This window comes from Sylvia atricapilla, chromosome Z, assembly GCF_009819655.1.
Source record: "Sylvia atricapilla isolate bSylAtr1 chromosome Z, bSylAtr1.pri, whole genome shotgun sequence".
Classification (NCBI taxonomy): Eukaryota; Metazoa; Chordata; class Aves; order Passeriformes; family Sylviidae; genus Sylvia; species Sylvia atricapilla.
This window is the reverse complement of record NC_089174.1, coordinates 7,791,501-7,807,869: the sequence shown is the minus strand read 5'-3', so window position 1 is coordinate 7,807,869 and position 16,369 is coordinate 7,791,501. Positions and strand designations below refer to the sequence as shown.

Sequence of the window (16,369 nt, the reverse complement as noted above, 5' to 3'; positions counted from 1 at the left end):
CGTTGGCAGTGGAAATGAACTTCCTTACTTCTAGGAAAATCCCACAAAAACTGTAATGCCCAGGGATGCCAGATCTGGGGTCTGCCCCTGGTGCTACAGATGATCTGGGCTGTTCCATTTCTTTCTATTATCTCCAGTGAGTATTTTTATCACACCTTATGGAGGGCCTTTCCTACTGCAGTCTCTGGAGAACATGTGCACTACACCTGGTGTATTTTTCAGCACACACGGTATTTTGAGCTTTCACATCAACCCTTTTGAAACACCTGTCCCAGGTGCTGTTCTCCCAGGCTCTGGAAACAGACACTAGGCTTTCCTTATCAACCTAGTTATTCATGAACCAGCAGCAGCTGCATCATGAGACCACACTCCAGGAGCATGAAAGCTCTTAATTCTGGAAAAATCAGTGAACAGGTTTGGGAAACATTGGCACAGACAGGAACACACCTAAAGAATGTACAAGAAACACTGCAATCTTTTTGCAATTTTTGCGTTTAATTACTTCAGCATGTGGGTTTTTCTTCTTATTCAGTCTTCCCCTTTCCATTGCAGTCTTTCTTAGGAAAGTTGCACAAATACTTTCCTGGACCTGTACATAAACCAGACACACAGATGCACAAACTTTTTTTTTTTTTTCTTAAGCCTTGGTTTCTTAACTTCTTAAGAGAGAAAGTATATTAAAAACCCATGATGCACTCAGACCCAATATCTGACAGTGAGCTGTGCTGAGGGGAGAGGACTCTGAGACAGAGGAACGTGACACTAATCCATGACAGAAATTACAGTCCAACCAGCACAGGGAGTCAGAGGTGCAGATCAACCTCCCACAACAACTCTGTTGTCTGCATGGTGCTGTCAAACAGCACACCAGAAAATCCTGGTTTTCACTGATTAACTCTTGGCAAAATTGTGGCCTTTGAGAAGGAGTTAACATACCAAACCTGACCTGGGACAGACACAACATGCTCACCTCCCCCTATCCCTTCAGCTCATGAAAACTTGAGACTATTCAGCCCTTGGCCTCAACAAGTCAGGGAAAGAAAGACTATAAAGGCTTGAATAAGACAAATTTGACAAAAGGCAATTCAAAGGATGGAAATGAGAACAGTCACGAGGTAAGAACAGGTACAGAAGCACAGAAAGAAAATGACACTGAAGGTGTTATACACTCAGGAGCAGGGCCTTCCTCTGCAGAGATTTGACAGTGAAGCACAAATCCAATCAGGTTGGGCCAGCACAGGTAACATGCATTATCTAGCAGGCTTCAGAATATCTACCTTGGATTCTCGAATATGAAAGAGCTCAGCACTTATTAGTTCAGGAACATTAGAGAGAACAAAGCCTGCAGGTAGCCTGAATTCCTAAAACTGGAAAAAAAATTAAAGTAACTGTGCTGGTAGGAAATATCAGGTGATATTATCCAAGGGTGTTTCTACCTGCATCCAGGCCTCTTACAGCCCCAGCAGCTTGCTGTCACTTCTGCACATAGCAGGTTTGTGTGGGCTAGTGAAGCTGTGACATGTTTGGTACTAGCACACAACTTGCTGCTCCACTGGTGCTGGGGCTCAGCTCCACAGTGCAGCTGCTCAGAGAACGTGGGAAACAGTGCCAAAAGAAACACTGGGGAAAGACTTTTTGGTGAAGTAGACACTAGCTTAAGTAATTCATTGTCAAAAGACACAGATGCATCAGGATTAATTTGGCTTTAAGATTCCACAGGCAGAAACTGCAGTGTGAAACCTGGTGTCCATACAGGGCCAGGGAACAATAGCTGCTAGCAGCACAGAGATACCTTGATGTGACACTGTGTCAGTGCAAGGCACCCCAGGGGCTCCCCTTCTCACTTTAGGGACAGCTGCTGGCCTTTGCTAAACCTGAATCTGTCCTACTGACCATCTCCAAGGACATACCACTTGTGAACTCGGGGGAGGTTACCCCGAATGCCATGCAATGTGCATGAGAAATCAGCGCTACACGGGGGGCAAGCACTTCCTACCACAACTCCTACAATCCAGGGCAATGGATGTGTGCTAGCATGTTAAAAAATAATACTCCACAGTTAAATGTAATTTTCCATAGGAAAAATGTTCCCTATACCTAGGAGCAAATCTAGGAGTATGAAAGTAATCTAAGCAGATGCAAACAACTGTAGCCAGTAACTATCAAAAAAGAAATCTCAAATTAAAAATAAAATTTAAAAACAACTTAATTTCAAACAGTAGGCAAGCCACCTATTGAAGCAGGCTCTCCAAACAGTAAACCCCAGGTTTAAAATATTACACATCACATTACTATCCAACTCATAAAAACAAACACCACCCCCCCACAAAAAACCAAACCAAACCAAACCAACAAACAAACAAAAAAAAAACAACCAAAAGAAAATCCAGCCAAACTTTACAAACAGGATACAAACAGATTTCCGCTTGCAATAAGAATATTGGATAAAAAGTTATGGAATACACTGTGGTATGTTTACAGGGTTGTTGTTCTTCCCCTCTGTCTGGTGCCTTCACTCCACCAGCTCTTGATGTTGTTGAGCTTGTGTTCAGTTCTCCCAGATGTGCTCTCTGCTTGCAGCAAGAGAACTTCCATTAGTCTGCACAGAGCAGGATCCCCAGGAAGCAGGAGAGGACCAAGCTCACACTTTTTGCTGCTCCACTCCTTTGGTGGTTATTCCATAGCACTAAGCCAGTTACAGATGTTCTATGAGTTCAAGAAATTTCTATCTCGGAGGCCTCATCTATGAAATTAGCAACAGGACTGAGAAGCAAGAGTGGAAACAGTTTATACTCTCCATTCCCATCTTCTGGGAGGAGAGGTGGATCACCCATTCCCAGAGTGTCCAGAGGCTCAGCCTGGCTTGCTGGAGCTGCAAGTGGCACAACGGTTCCACTGGCTGATGGAGGCTGGAGAACAGGTTTCTCCTCCAGGGGAGGCAGCAGAAGGTCTTTCGGATCATCCACCTTCCCTGCAGCTTCACCTGGAGGCAGCTCTTCAAATAATGAAAGCAAAGGGTTGGCCCGGTACTGGATCAGCTGCATATCTGAGGGAAAAACACAGTTCAAACTGTTTCACCAGCTGAAGGCTCTTATTCAAGGCAAGGAAACTGGAGAGGTTGCTTCAGACTTGATGCACTACAGGAAAGCCCAAGCTGAGCTGGGACAAACCCTACACCCAAGGCTGTCAAGAGTGAAGCCAGGGCCCCTGTGCCTGGAAACATCAGTGCCTGAGGTCCACTCCAACCCCTGACTCTCACAGCATGCACTGGCAGCACTGCAGAGGTAACCTGAGCAGCTCTGCCTTTGGGGAGATCACAGCCTCTGTAGCAGATACTGCCACATGGGCATTTGTATTTCTGCTCCCCACTGTGGCACCCGTGTCACATTTCCATGTGGAAAAGGACACAGGATGGGACCATGTTTTTTATGTGAAACACCACAGGGCACAGCATGGGCCTTTTAAGACTGAGACACAGCTTCAAGATCAGTGAAACATTACAGTCTTCACAAAAAGCTTAAGACCAGACCAAAGAAGGAGATATTATAGGCTACAATTCCATTTCAATACACAGTTTTCAAAGAGTGTGGAGGTACCACAGCACTGTGTGTTTCTTCCTGCTCACCTTTGCTTCCTGTTGTTTCCCTCTCACTCGCTCCCAGACCTTCAGTGCCCTCTGCCAAGTTTGCCATCTGAAACAAAGCAGACAGAGTTAAGATGGGATGCTTAACAACAACAAAATGGAAGTTTTTACTGACTGGTTAACAGAATTAGTTGTAAAAGGAGGAGGGAAGAGAGATGGAGCAACTGAGCAATGAGCCTGTCATTGCACACAAAGGCCTGCACACAGGAGCTCTCAGAAGGAGGCATGGTGAAATACAGACAAACTTAACATACTAAATAAAAACAAGCTTCTGACTAGCAAACACTTGTTTTACCTTCCAAACCAGAAGCTTTATTATAATCAGTCTTGTTGGGGTAACAGTTAAACATGATTTCATCATGTAATTGAATGCTGCAGGCACTGCTTAAACACAGCTGCATATTACATCAGTTGTAGTCAAAACCCTTCTTACTGGGAAATCCTAGTTTAAATATTATTTCAGGACTACAACAAAAACAACACTTGCAAGGGTATTTTTTTAAATAGTATGAATCAATTTCAGGAACTGGACCAAGAGAAGTAAGTTTGTGCTGAACTTCTGTGTACCTTCTGAGGAAATCCCATAGAGCCATGTTCAGAAGGACTACAGTATACTGCATTACAATTTTCATTTAGTACTTTTCCTTCAGTCTTCAGACAGGTATTTCAAGTGTATGACTGCACAATGAGTGCAGGACTGGAAATTATCATGAGATCTCTCTTAAATTCCAACATGCCAACACTGATAATTGAAACCCTGGAGTCAGCTGGACGAGATGAACGAGTAGTGTCACCCTGTGCCATCAACCCTGTTCCCACCTTTAAGTTGCATCAAGTAAGATTCAACTCCCAGCATCACATTCATCCTCCCCACCACAGAAGTAAATCTTACTCTTACATTTTCAATACCAGGGGGAGTTTCCATCAAGTTCATATCCAGGGCTGGCAGCTCCGGATTGAATGTCTGAAAATAAAACCAACCATATGTCAACTAATGAAGTTCTTGAAATAAAACTGCAGCGAGCTCCTAAAAGGACTGCAGGACCTAGTGTGCTGCTCCTTCCACTGAAGCATGGGGACAGTGGCACTTCCATGGGCTTCAGCTGGGAGCTTCAAGCTGTGGCAGTAAATTGAGGTCACAGGAGGGGAAAAGGTTACCCTATTTCCACACTGATTCCAGGAATACAGCTAAATTTCGCTCCATATTATCCGTATCATCCAGATGAATCAAATACACATTCACAATGTGATGGTATGTGATTAGGCTTGAGAAAGAGAAGTAAGGCAAATTGCTTCCTTTTTTTTTCCCCCCTTCAGATCTGTAGAACAGGAATCCTATATGACCTGGGAAAGGCTCCCAGTATTACCCTGTACACTGTGAATACCTGTGAATCATTCTATTTGTAACTATTTGCTTTTCAAGATGTTCCTACCTCTTACCCATTACAACATGGAATAAAGTAGCAGCATTTCATGACACAGCCTGAGCATGAATTCTGAGTATTTCTCAGAAATGAGAAACAGTGAGAACACACTCACGTCGCTGAATGCTTCAGCACCAAAGTTGTACTGCTTCCCTGACAGCATTGTTTGGAGCTCTTCAAGGCTGGCATCGATGCAGTTCAGAAAATCCTGAATTTCCTCCCTAAAAAGATGAAATTACAGAGCACTGTAAGGCACAGCTTGCAGGCAGGAGCTTCTCTTGCCCCACAGGGCAGGCTGCCTACAATCCAGAATAGCCAAATAGATGAAACTGCATTCCTGTATCACCTTTCATGCCAGCTCTTTGAGGTACAGGAGCAAGGAAGACTCCCTGAGCAAGCACAACTACAGCTACCAGGTCAAAAAGCAGTTCCTCCTTCCTTACCTACTTCTTCCCTCATTTCAGTATCTGGTGAATGTTCTCAGATCCCAGCCTGTACACCAATATAAATAAAGTTTAAATAAAGGTCTGATGGCTTTGCCCTGGGACAATAAATGATAAACAAATGGCTGGAAATAATCTGGGCCTGAAGGAACTCTACCTGCTTTGAAACATCAGCTTGTTGCCAAACTGGACGTGTTTCAGGGACAGTGGGCAGGACATGAGGGGCAGTGAAGAACCTGAGAAGGCAGCTGCAGGCACAGTGCCCACACTGCATGTCTTGCTATGCCATGAGGTGTTCCTGTACTGAATTCCCAGCATTGAGGAACGGGCAGTTCCAAGGCACTGCCCCACATCCTGCAGTGCCCAGGAGGAAAGATATAGCAGTGCCTTCATACCATATGAATGCTGGGACACCATCCCATACCCTCCTACCTGCTGCTGACCACAGCAGAAGAGCTGTAGGAGCAAGGGTTAAAGCTTTGTCCTTGATAGAGCTCTCCTGCAGCCACAGTGGGGTGGGAACCCACAGCCTGATCCAGGGCTGTGTGATCTGATAGGGCACATGGGAAACAGCTTTGTACAAATGAGAGGCAGAGAAGGAAAGGACAGTGAGGTGACCACCAGGACAATCCATATCCAGGTTCCAGGAACAAAGTACCCAGAGTGCCTGCCTGAGATCAGTACCCTGCACCTGCTGCTTGGCAGCACCTGGCAGTGACAGCAGTGGGCTGATGGGGCACACTGATGGATGCACCAGCAGTCAGGCATGCGTGTTACCATAAAGGCAAGAGGGTATTTGCCCTTTTTAAATGTGTGATGCCAACACTTGGCTTTTTCAAGCCCTGGTAACAAAGATGCAAGAATGCACTTTGTCAATGACAATTCAAAACCTAATTCTCTATGTTCTGCCAAACAATGCACCCTCCAAAACTCTGACAGGATCCCACAAGGTGACAACAGCATAACACTTTTCAGAAACAAGTTAATACCTGTCCAGCAAAGGATCATTTTGGTTTCCAGAGCTGTTCTCATTTAAGATGGAGTCAATTACTGACACGGGGTCCTCTGGAGCATTTGGCTGTGCAGTGTGGAGCTCCACAGCAGCTGTGCCTACTTCGCTGGATTTGCTGACATCATTCATAGGAACTGATGGGACAGGTTCTGCACAATTTAACTCACTTGGCTGTGATACTTGACAAAGAGGTAAGCCAGGATCCACGGCTGCCTGTGGCTCTCTAAAATGTGACCCAAACAGAAACAACACACAGGAGAATTTATCAACTGCATTATTAGTCATTTCAGGTTTAGTATCCAAAATGTTAGTAAGATTATGCCAATCAAGGATTCAAGTAACAAACTGGTCTTTAGAAAAAGCAGTAAAGTGGCAGATGAAGAATCTCTTACTACAGCTTATACAGAGACCATGTATTAGAGCAAAATGCCTCTTCTTCCCAGGCAAAAAGCAGCAATATAGTATATAGTATATAGTATATAGTCAGGAGGGAAACTCCTAACAGACTCTGAAAAGATTCCAAATCAGTCCATATGTCACTGTGGGTATTAACAACTAAATGGGTTTTCAGTAAAGTCTGTTGCCGCATAGAGAATGCCTTCCCTAGGATATGCTTAGTGAGAGCAGTATTGCAACTGGAGATAAAACTATACATCCTGATTTGTTAGCAATCTATATACATTTTGGATTATGAGAAACCTATATATATATATATATATATGCTTTTAGGTCCCTTTTCAGCTGAGAAGTCAAGTATGTGTTCATTTGTTGAACAGACAGAAAAGCCTTAGCAAATTAAACCTGCAATCACCATCATAAATACTTCATATACTTCGGGCATACCTGGCTCTGCCACTTGTGTGTGCCACAGCAAGGAGGCCATTGGTGGCATTTTCCAGGGTGTCAGTGATATCTCGGATTATCAGACCTGAACCATGTCCATCCTCTTCATCTGCACTATGCTCAGAAAAAGCCATCTGCAGATACAGCACAGAAGGAGTAAATCACAGGCTCTGACCTTTTATTTTTTCACATTGAAGCCCCATTCTGCTTGCAGCTTCTCTTTCCTGTTAACATTTCATCTGTGACCAGTCGCACTGATTTTACAGCCAGAGTAAATTGCTCTAAAGCTGCCTACTACAAAAGGGAGAGCATTTGATTACCAGGTTAGGGTATCTGTAGCTATAAGGAAGACTGATATCACTGTGTATCATCCTGTCAAACCCACTGCCTCTGTCCCTGGGGAGACTTACAGCTTGGCCACTCTCCACAGGGATGCGGACATACTGACGACTGTACTTGGAGGGTGAGGCACCCGCAGCATCCGTGAGAGACCTGAGACAAAGCACAGCTTTAGTACATCCTGACTGCCAGAGGGAAGAGCTGCAGCAGTGCCAAAGACAGGCAGTAATGGTAATTATTCTTGCCCTCCTAAGAAGCCTGGCTTTTGGGAATGTGTGTCAGGAAGGGTCCTGCAGGCAGCCCTGTACTACACACACACTGTAGTCTGCAAGAACTCAGTGATGTGTACACGTTTTGGTATTTACCATTTTGGAATTGAAAACGTACGGAATTTTCTCTTCCCACCCGTTTTAGTGATAAGGAGGAAATACTTATTCTGTGCTTGATTGAACTTTCATCAGCTTTCTCACTTTTGAATATAAAAGTGATGAAAATACCTGTCACACAATAGAAACTGATTTATCCCTACAATTCACATCTGACATTGATCTGGGACCTATCAAGTAGTTACCTTTTTCTTTTGACCCCAACAATATAATTTCCTCGCATCAGACTTAGTATAAATTGAAGAATCTAAAACGGAAAAACAAAAGAAAACCAGAACCAAGTGGTCAGCATAGCAATCCTAACATTAAATGCTTAATTCTGATTATACTATAAAATGATATAGTTACATGACAAAAATTAACAGGTATTTAAAAAATCCATTTGCAATTGTATCTTAAAAAACAAAGCAACAGTTACAAACTACACAGAAAAATTAGCCCACTTGCACAGTTGGCTTTTTTTTTTTTTAATGCAATATAACAGCACAGGTCACTAGAGGATTCCAGACCAGAAACAGCTGAGGAATAAACCAGAGAAATTCTTTTCCATTGTGCAAGCTCCTACGGTTTCTGCATTCCAAGTTCACTTCTCAAGTGGTCTAAGTGTATCCTGGTCCAAGATCTTTCAGAGACTCCATTCCATGTGCCTGCAATCTCTCAAGTTCTGGGCTCCTGTTACCATGCACTGTCTCCACACACTGTCATCCTACTATGACTTTTCCTTAGCGCTTTGCTTGTGGTTCTTTACTGTGCTACTTCTGGGACACTCAGGAACTGTGAACATTTTTCTTTATGCTGTATTAATACAGCCTGTTCAGCTCTGTGTCATTTGTCATTCTACATAAGCAAAGAATGCCATGAAGTATCACAGAGGCAGGAATAAGGATGGTAGCACTGAAGATGCTGCAATGGTACCTTAGACAGCAGCTTCTGTTGTTGACTGTGCTTCTGCCTTAGAACTGCCACTTCTTTCCACAGGGCCTTATTTTCTCTGCAATGCAGAATAAATCAGAAGACAGAGGATGAACAGAGTTTACTTTATATGCTCTAGTTTTACAGCTTTCAAACCTTTTAGAGTACCTTGCAGAACCAATGGCAACATTCCCTCTGTGGATAACTAACCCTCAGTTAATTGGATCCACTAGTATAAACTCTAGGTTAACTTAACTCCATTTTCCAGCATCAGCAACAAACACTCACTTAATAAGGACACCCTCATCCTCCTCTGCTGCTCCACCAATAATCTTGATCTGAGGTATTCCTTCAAAGCCTCAAAGCTGTTGAATAAGGACTTCGTATTACACTCAGCCTGTTTCCAAACACTGACAGCCTTGGGACAGATCTAGAGGTGGTGTTCAAGGGACTTGGTTGTTGGTGTTTTTTTTAAGGAACAAAGAGAGAAAGGTATCTCCTGAACTCTGGTTGGTATCTGCTGGCATACCAGTGACCTGAATGGATTACCAGTGCCTATATGAAGGGGATCTGAGAGAACAGAGATGAGGATGTACAAAGTCCACTTCCAGTTAGAAAGAAAACAAAATACAAATTGTCCGTCACTGCATCCAACCCTGTTTATGTTCAAAAAATGAAATGTTCTTATTGACCTAAAAAACTACTACAGGTGCTGGCAACCAGAGTTAAATTGCAAGGCAGCCAACAAACTCTCAGTCTAAATCTCCAGTCTGTAACTGAATTACAAAACCAAACAAGATTCAGAATGTTGTGTGGGGTGGAATAGGCATTCTTAAGAGAAAAATATAGCTTCACCTGTTTCTAGTTCAAATGAAACCCATATTTAGCCAATCTCCATCAGGTACAAGCAACATTCAGTGTGTAAGCACCCCGAAACAGCCGAGTCTACCTCTTCATGTTAGCCAGCCTGACGTCCATGTTGTTCTGCTGCTCTCTCATCTCCTGCACCTCAGACAGGACCTTGTGCAAATCCTCTGAGCAGACCTTGAGATCCTCAGTCCTCACTGCAGACACCTAGAACAGGTACACACGCTTTACTACAAACAGTGCATACTTTGCTGCAGGGAGAGTGCAGTCAGCCTGCAGGGCAGGACCAAGCCCCATCAGAAGACCAGGTAAGACTGCAATTCTTACGTGGCAAAAAACACCACAACTGCTACAGGTGACAATCCTTAGGACAGGCTGCACTATAGGGAAAAAACAAGATGCCAGTGAAAACATGAGGTTAGCACTTTGTACCTGGAGACAGAAGATTCATGACTATAATTCACAATAAAACCCACCGACTGCAAAGGGCTTTCCCTGGGGGCTCTCTGCCAGGCCTGGTGACAGTTTGCCCTCTAGTGTCACAGAGCAAACACCACCCAAAAAAAACCCCACAGCTGATGGTGGAAGAACAAGATGATCATATTCCTTCTAGCTGTGGGTAAATCTGTCAACAAAGGAGTAACAATTTTCCATTTAGTTAGTGGGAGATGAAGGTGCCTAGTTAGATGCACCCTACTCAATCCGAAAATTTATCCCACGCCAGTTGAATTGCAGATTCCCCTATTAGTGTTTCCTCTACCACCTCTCTGCTCAATGACATTTTAAAGTTATGAAGAGACTTGTCTGCAGAAAGAAGAGTCCAAACTGCTCTTCTGCTCACAGAACAGTCTGTGAATGTTGCTACTTCAGACGATGGTGGAAGAGCCATCAGAGAGCAAAAAGTTCACTATCTCCTTCCTGCACTTCTATATTAAACATTTTCCAGTTCCTTCAGCAACTCTCTCTGCAGCAGAAGCATTGTTGGTTGCAACACAATTCAGGATTTTGAATAAGCCATCACAGGCCCATGACTGAATGACACATCCAGGTTTTGTGGGCATAATTCTGAACATCATTTTGCCAAATATTGGCTGTAATTGAGCCACATGGAGTTGCATCAGTGTCTCTTCCAACCTACAGCCTGCTGGGAGTTTTCCTGTTACTCTGCTAAATTCCAAGGAGGGTGTGAAAGCATTTCATGTGGATTCTAAGGGGGAGGTGGAAGCACCAATGTGGGATTGGCCTGCTGAGGTCTGAGGTAACTTCTGTGCAGGTTGGCTCACACATCTTGTCTTCCAAAGGGGAGTGGAATAATCAGAAATGAACCTATGGTGTCATAAACCAACATCTCATCCCTTTGTGCTGGAACTGACCACAGCTGTTGTGCAATCATTTCTAACACATGACCAACTACTTTCTTGACACAATCCCATGGTGCAAAGGATGGACTGAAGGGTCTGACAGTTCTCCCTGTCTGCAGTCTAGATGCTTTGCTTTTTGCTGCAGTTAATAACTTATGCTAATGTACACAGGGTGAATCCCAAATGGAATTCAAGGCTGTCTGATATCTCTTCAGCACACCACCTCTCTGATGAAACACAACCAAAAGTTGCAGGAAGCGGGTGTGAATTCCAAATGCAGTTAGCCTCCAAAAAAACCCAAGAGTTAATATAAACTCTGCCCAAGTACAAGCAACTGCTCTACAGAGTCCCCGGCTGGCTTATCCAGGTGTCCAGTCCTTGGGTTGTGGCACTGGCACAGGCTGCCCAGGGAAACTTGGCTGTCCCATCCCTTGTTGGATGGGGATGGAGCAACCTGGTCTAGTGGGAGGTGTCCCAGCCCATTGCAGTGGGTGGAATGAGATGAGCTCTAAGGTGCCTTCCAACTCAAACTGTTCTGGTATTCTGTGAAGATACACAGGGTATCTATACACTAGCAGAGCTAAAAGTGAAAGAGAATAAGTAAAGCAAGTCCTGCATTCAAACCTGCAGTTCTGACAGAGGCTTGAAGTACAGTTTATAGCCAATACAGGAATATAACCCCATTCCAGACAGTGAAAGAGCAAGAAAATTACTGACTGTTTTGCAAAAAAATCACTAACATTTCCTGTGCAACAAAGAGTATCTTTCCCCAAACTATTCAACACTTCCTAAGAATGTCCTTGGCACTGAGCAGAGCTTTTGTCTTTCCATCTAGAACACTCCACCCAGTGCACCACCCCTGGGACACATGGAGCCACACCTGACATCACTGTGCACCTGCCCTGCCGGGCGTGCAGGCTGGGACACGCTGGTCACAGCAGCGTGGGGAGCACAGGCCTGAGCCAGAGCCACTCAATCGATCCTGGCTCCAAGCAGGGGCAGCTCAGTGAAGAATCAATCCAAACATGATTGTGGCTCTCCAGCCTACCCTGGACTTTTATTACCCCGGGCAATACAGCCACACCTGACGACAGAATAAAGAAAAGATTCTGCTGTTCAAATGTCAACGTGATGTATCATGATACTCTTTTCCTCAGGATATTGTGGGCCGTAATGTGCCAACAGAGGATAGATATCTGTGCAGAAACAGGTCAGACAAGGCCTGAATGTACAAAAGAAAAGCAGAAAGTGCTCATCAGGATGCAGCTTAGAGGCAACACAGTTTTAGAGGAGCAATATAATTTACTCAAACTCATCCAAATGAACTGGTTACCAATGACCTTACTAATTTTTAATGCGCGCCAAATGGGAATTTATTTTCTTTTGCTCCTTTCACTTTGTGCCTTTCTCAGAGCTGGAGGTGCTGACAGAACTGCAGACCATGCTAAGCTGCAATCAGGATGTGACCTCTGTGGAGAAGAGCTGTGGTTTGATGATGCAGAACGTGGTCCTACCCCAGCTCAGGACCAAGAGCAGAGCAGGTTTTGTCCAAGCACTGGCACAGGGAGGCCCAGCCAAGCACTGGCCTGGCAGCATGAGGGAGTTACCTTGGTTCCCATGGTATTTGCTGGCTGTGTTTGAAACACCCACTTGTGCTCCTGCTAAGACACTTTTCACAGCTAAGTGAAGTAAATATGTGCTTAGACTATACCTTGCGCTTGATGTTTTCCAGTAAATGTGCCTTCCCTTGCTTGAAGAAAGGGTGCTGGAACTCAATGACTGAACTTTTCTCTGCTGTAATTATACCATTCTCCAGAGCAATCACCTTCCTGAAACCATCTGTGGAGAGGAAATAAACAAAGGCATTTCTTCCAGCATATTCTTGGCATATTCTTGGAATAGACATAGCTTAAGCAAAGTCCAGTGCTACCAAAACACCCACTGCACTACAGTTACTGGGAGCAGAAACTATGAAAAACAGCCAAGGTAGCCTTTCTCATTGCTCCATGATTTCACTGCTGTGATCTCCACAGCTAGAGAATATGTCCACAGTACCACTGCCTGCCCTTGGCAGGCTGCACACACAGCTGCACAGCAGAGGCCAGTGTGTGCCCGTGGGCAGGACAGCCAAGGCCAAACCATCACAGCCATGTACAAACCTTCACAACAGTTAATCAGAAATGAGATTTATTACGACGTCTTGAATAGAATCATGTCCCAGTGGATGCAGAGTAATGATACTTTCCCTTTTATCCCTACAACACCACATCAAAACAAATGCTGTCATACACCACCATGGTCTACAGAATAAGGCAAGGCAGAAAAATTAGTTCTTTGCCTGCCTATGCAAACACCTGCAGCAGAGCACCTTCTTCATACCAGACTGCATAAAGTAAGATATTCCCAGTTCTATTTCCATCACTGCTCAAACACTACAGGGTAGATGCACAATTCAGCTGACAGGCCAATCCACATCACTCCTCAGTCAAGGTTTTAACAAAATTATTGCACTCCAACTATTATTAGAAAGCCAGGATATATCCAGCAGGAAAAGGAGGCTGCCACTATATTGTATATTTACATAGGAATATTTGCTTTTTTTCCCATTCATCCTGGCTACAAGGGAAGAGATTATTGTTTCTTTGGATTATCCTCTGTCACTCAAGTGATGGATCTTACAAATACAAGCACACAAAATGAATGGAAGCATCTACCCTCTGTTCAGAGACTAAACAGGTGTGCTAGCCATGCTATAGGTTACAAAACCTATACAGGCATCAGCTAGAGAGATCAGGCAAACCTACTGGGCAAGGACAGAGAGCTCCTCCCCATCAGCCTGAAATTCTAACTAAGGCAGCACCTCCTGTGCTGTTTGTCCTTCCATTGGTCCCAGAAACTTCTGCAGTCATTCCAGTTGGTTGCTGCACTGTACCCCTGAGCCACCCTCACTGCTCCCTCTGCCTGGCCATGCTGTACATGTGCTAGGCAATGCTGCCAAATGATGCTCACAAATCCAGCAGAGAAAACATGAGAAATGTAGTCCAGCCCTGCCCATCACTGGGAATGATCCGGTTCCAACACAGGGAAGCAGGCAAGAACAACAGTGGCCCCAAAATCCAGTCAATTTTTTTTCACATTCTAGGCGTATGAGTGTACACACAGCCTCTGCTCCCCTAGATATATCTGTTTGCTGCAAGAGAAATGCTGGAGCTCAGGGAACCTCACTCTGCCTTTAGGCACCAGCACATATTTTCTTACAGCTGTTACTCAAAAGGACTTGGAGCTGAAAAACAAAAACCAAACACTAAGCCAAGCTCTACCATCAGTCTTTTCTTTCGCAAAGCAAACTTAAGGCCAGGGCTCAGGTTTTCAGGGATGGAAGAGCTGCCAAGTCCATTTGCTTGTTTAAAGAAATCCAAACCAAAGCCAAGTAGCTATAAACTTGGCAGACAGAGTATGTAGGAACAGATGATGCTTACACATGTTGAGCTGCCGTATGAAGCTGGAGATATTGTTGTGTTTGAAGTACTTGGGGAGCAGCTCCTTGGCAAACCTCTGCTCATCCAGAATGCAGAAATTCTCGCCATTCTAGGAAACAAGCAGAAGTAACAGTTAGTGAATAAGCACAGATTTTCTACAGTGTTGCTCTTAAGTGAAGATCATAAATCGGCAGAGATTGTTCTGACAGCAGAGAAGGGCAAAAGACTTTGCCAAGTGAACTGTCTGGGCTTCTGAATACTTGGGACTGGACTAAAAATTTTGAATGCAAAGACACAATTACACAGAACACTTCTACTGAACAAAGAATTTTCTTAACACACCTGACACACCGATCTCAATCCAAAACAAAATTGTTCTAAAAACCTGCTGCCTTTGTCCCCAGGAAACATAAGCATTGCACAAGCCAAATGGAATTCATGCCACTAAAGAGATTTCATCTCCCTTCATCAGTCTGCCCAGCTCCTGACAAGATTCTTCCATTGTATGTGTTATGTCATCACTAAAAATAACCACGTAACGTTGCTGTGTAACCGAAAGTTCAGACAACACAACCCAGCGGTGACCAGGCGTAAGTGTGACACAAGCAGTGCCAGATTTATCATATGCTCAAGATCAAACTTCCTGGAAACAGGAAAAGCCTTTTGCATCACTTTTATGTTCTCTTCATGAACGACTTCTATGTCGTTCATGAAAAAAACAATACTGTGTTTCTTTTCATTTTTGCCTTTGTAAAGGGCAAACGGATGGAAAAAAGTGTAGAAACACTCTACGGATTTAAAAATTGACAGGGAACAAAATTAAACACAGTGCATGTCTGGAGTGTCCGGTCGGCGCGTCCGCGTCCTGTGCCCGCGGGGCACATCTGTCTCCGCTCCGGAAGGAAAATGGACACTTAATGGCTCCTGACAGCGTCCTTTCCCCGCTCGAGCGGTGTTGACCGCGAGTTCGGGACTGTCCCCCGGGGACGTCCCCCTGCGCCAGCACCGCGGCCGCGGGCCGCACGAAGGGGAGCCCGGGCAACGGGGGAGGGCCCGGGCACGGCGCCGGGCGCGGCCCCGCACACGCCGCTCCGCCAGCACCGCGGCAAGCGGGGCGGGGAAGCGGGCCAGGCACGCTCCGGGCGGGCCGGGGACCGTCCGCCACCGCCCGCCCGCAGGGCTCCGCAGCCGCGGCCCGGCGTCCCCTCACCACCCTCGAGTCCTTCGCGCGGCCTCCCAGGGCCGGGCCCGAGCGGCCACCTCACCCTGCTCCAGCAGATGACGTCGTCGCTGTCCGGATCCTCCAGCAAGGCCCAGAGCTTGGCGAGGAAGCCGGGCACGGGCACGGGCCCTGAGGCGGGCGCGGCGGGGGCGGCGGGGCCGCGGGGCAGCGCGGGCGCCTCCCGCATCCTCGGACCGCGACGGGCCGCGCGAGCGGGGACGGGCCGCGCGGGGCCGCGCGACGCAGCGAGGGGCGGGGCCGCGGCGTGGAACCGCCGCTGATTGGCGGGCGCCACCAGACCCCGCCCATCGCCCCGGCGGCCGTGAGCGTGACTCTTGTTGTGCTCCCGGGGGAGCGCGCGGCCGCGTGACGTCACCGCAGGCATTTAAAGGGGCCGCAGCCGCTGCCCCGGTGGGTCCCCGGGGAGGTTTGTCCTTA

The 16,369-nt window shown here is 45.8% G+C and overlaps 1 protein-coding gene across 2 annotated transcripts; it reads right to left on the bottom strand.

The window, feature by feature from the left end:
- Positions 1-474: 474 nt before the first annotated feature.
- LOC136373752 (heat shock factor protein 3-like) lies at positions 475-16,331 on the bottom strand. Of its 2 annotated transcripts, XM_066338724.1 has the most exons (13): positions 15,975-16,331; positions 14,710-14,818; positions 12,942-13,069; positions 9,952-10,076; positions 9,006-9,081; positions 8,276-8,337; positions 7,776-7,857; positions 7,366-7,499; positions 6,500-6,745; positions 5,183-5,288; positions 4,542-4,607; positions 3,626-3,692; positions 475-3,046 (listed from the first exon to the last, which is right to left on the bottom strand). In XM_066338724.1, exons 1-13 carry the CDS (start codon positions 16,314-16,316, stop codon positions 2,715-2,717), a joined length of 1,875 nt encoding a protein of 624 aa, XP_066194821.1. In that variant the 5' UTR covers positions 16,317-16,331; the 3' UTR covers positions 475-2,714. The 2 variants fall into 2 exon arrangements, with proteins under 2 accessions (XP_066194821.1, XP_066194822.1); XM_066338725.1 differs by lacking the exon at positions 12,942-13,069 and having other exon boundaries at positions 15,975-16,255.
- Positions 16,332-16,369: the final 38 nt, after the last annotated feature.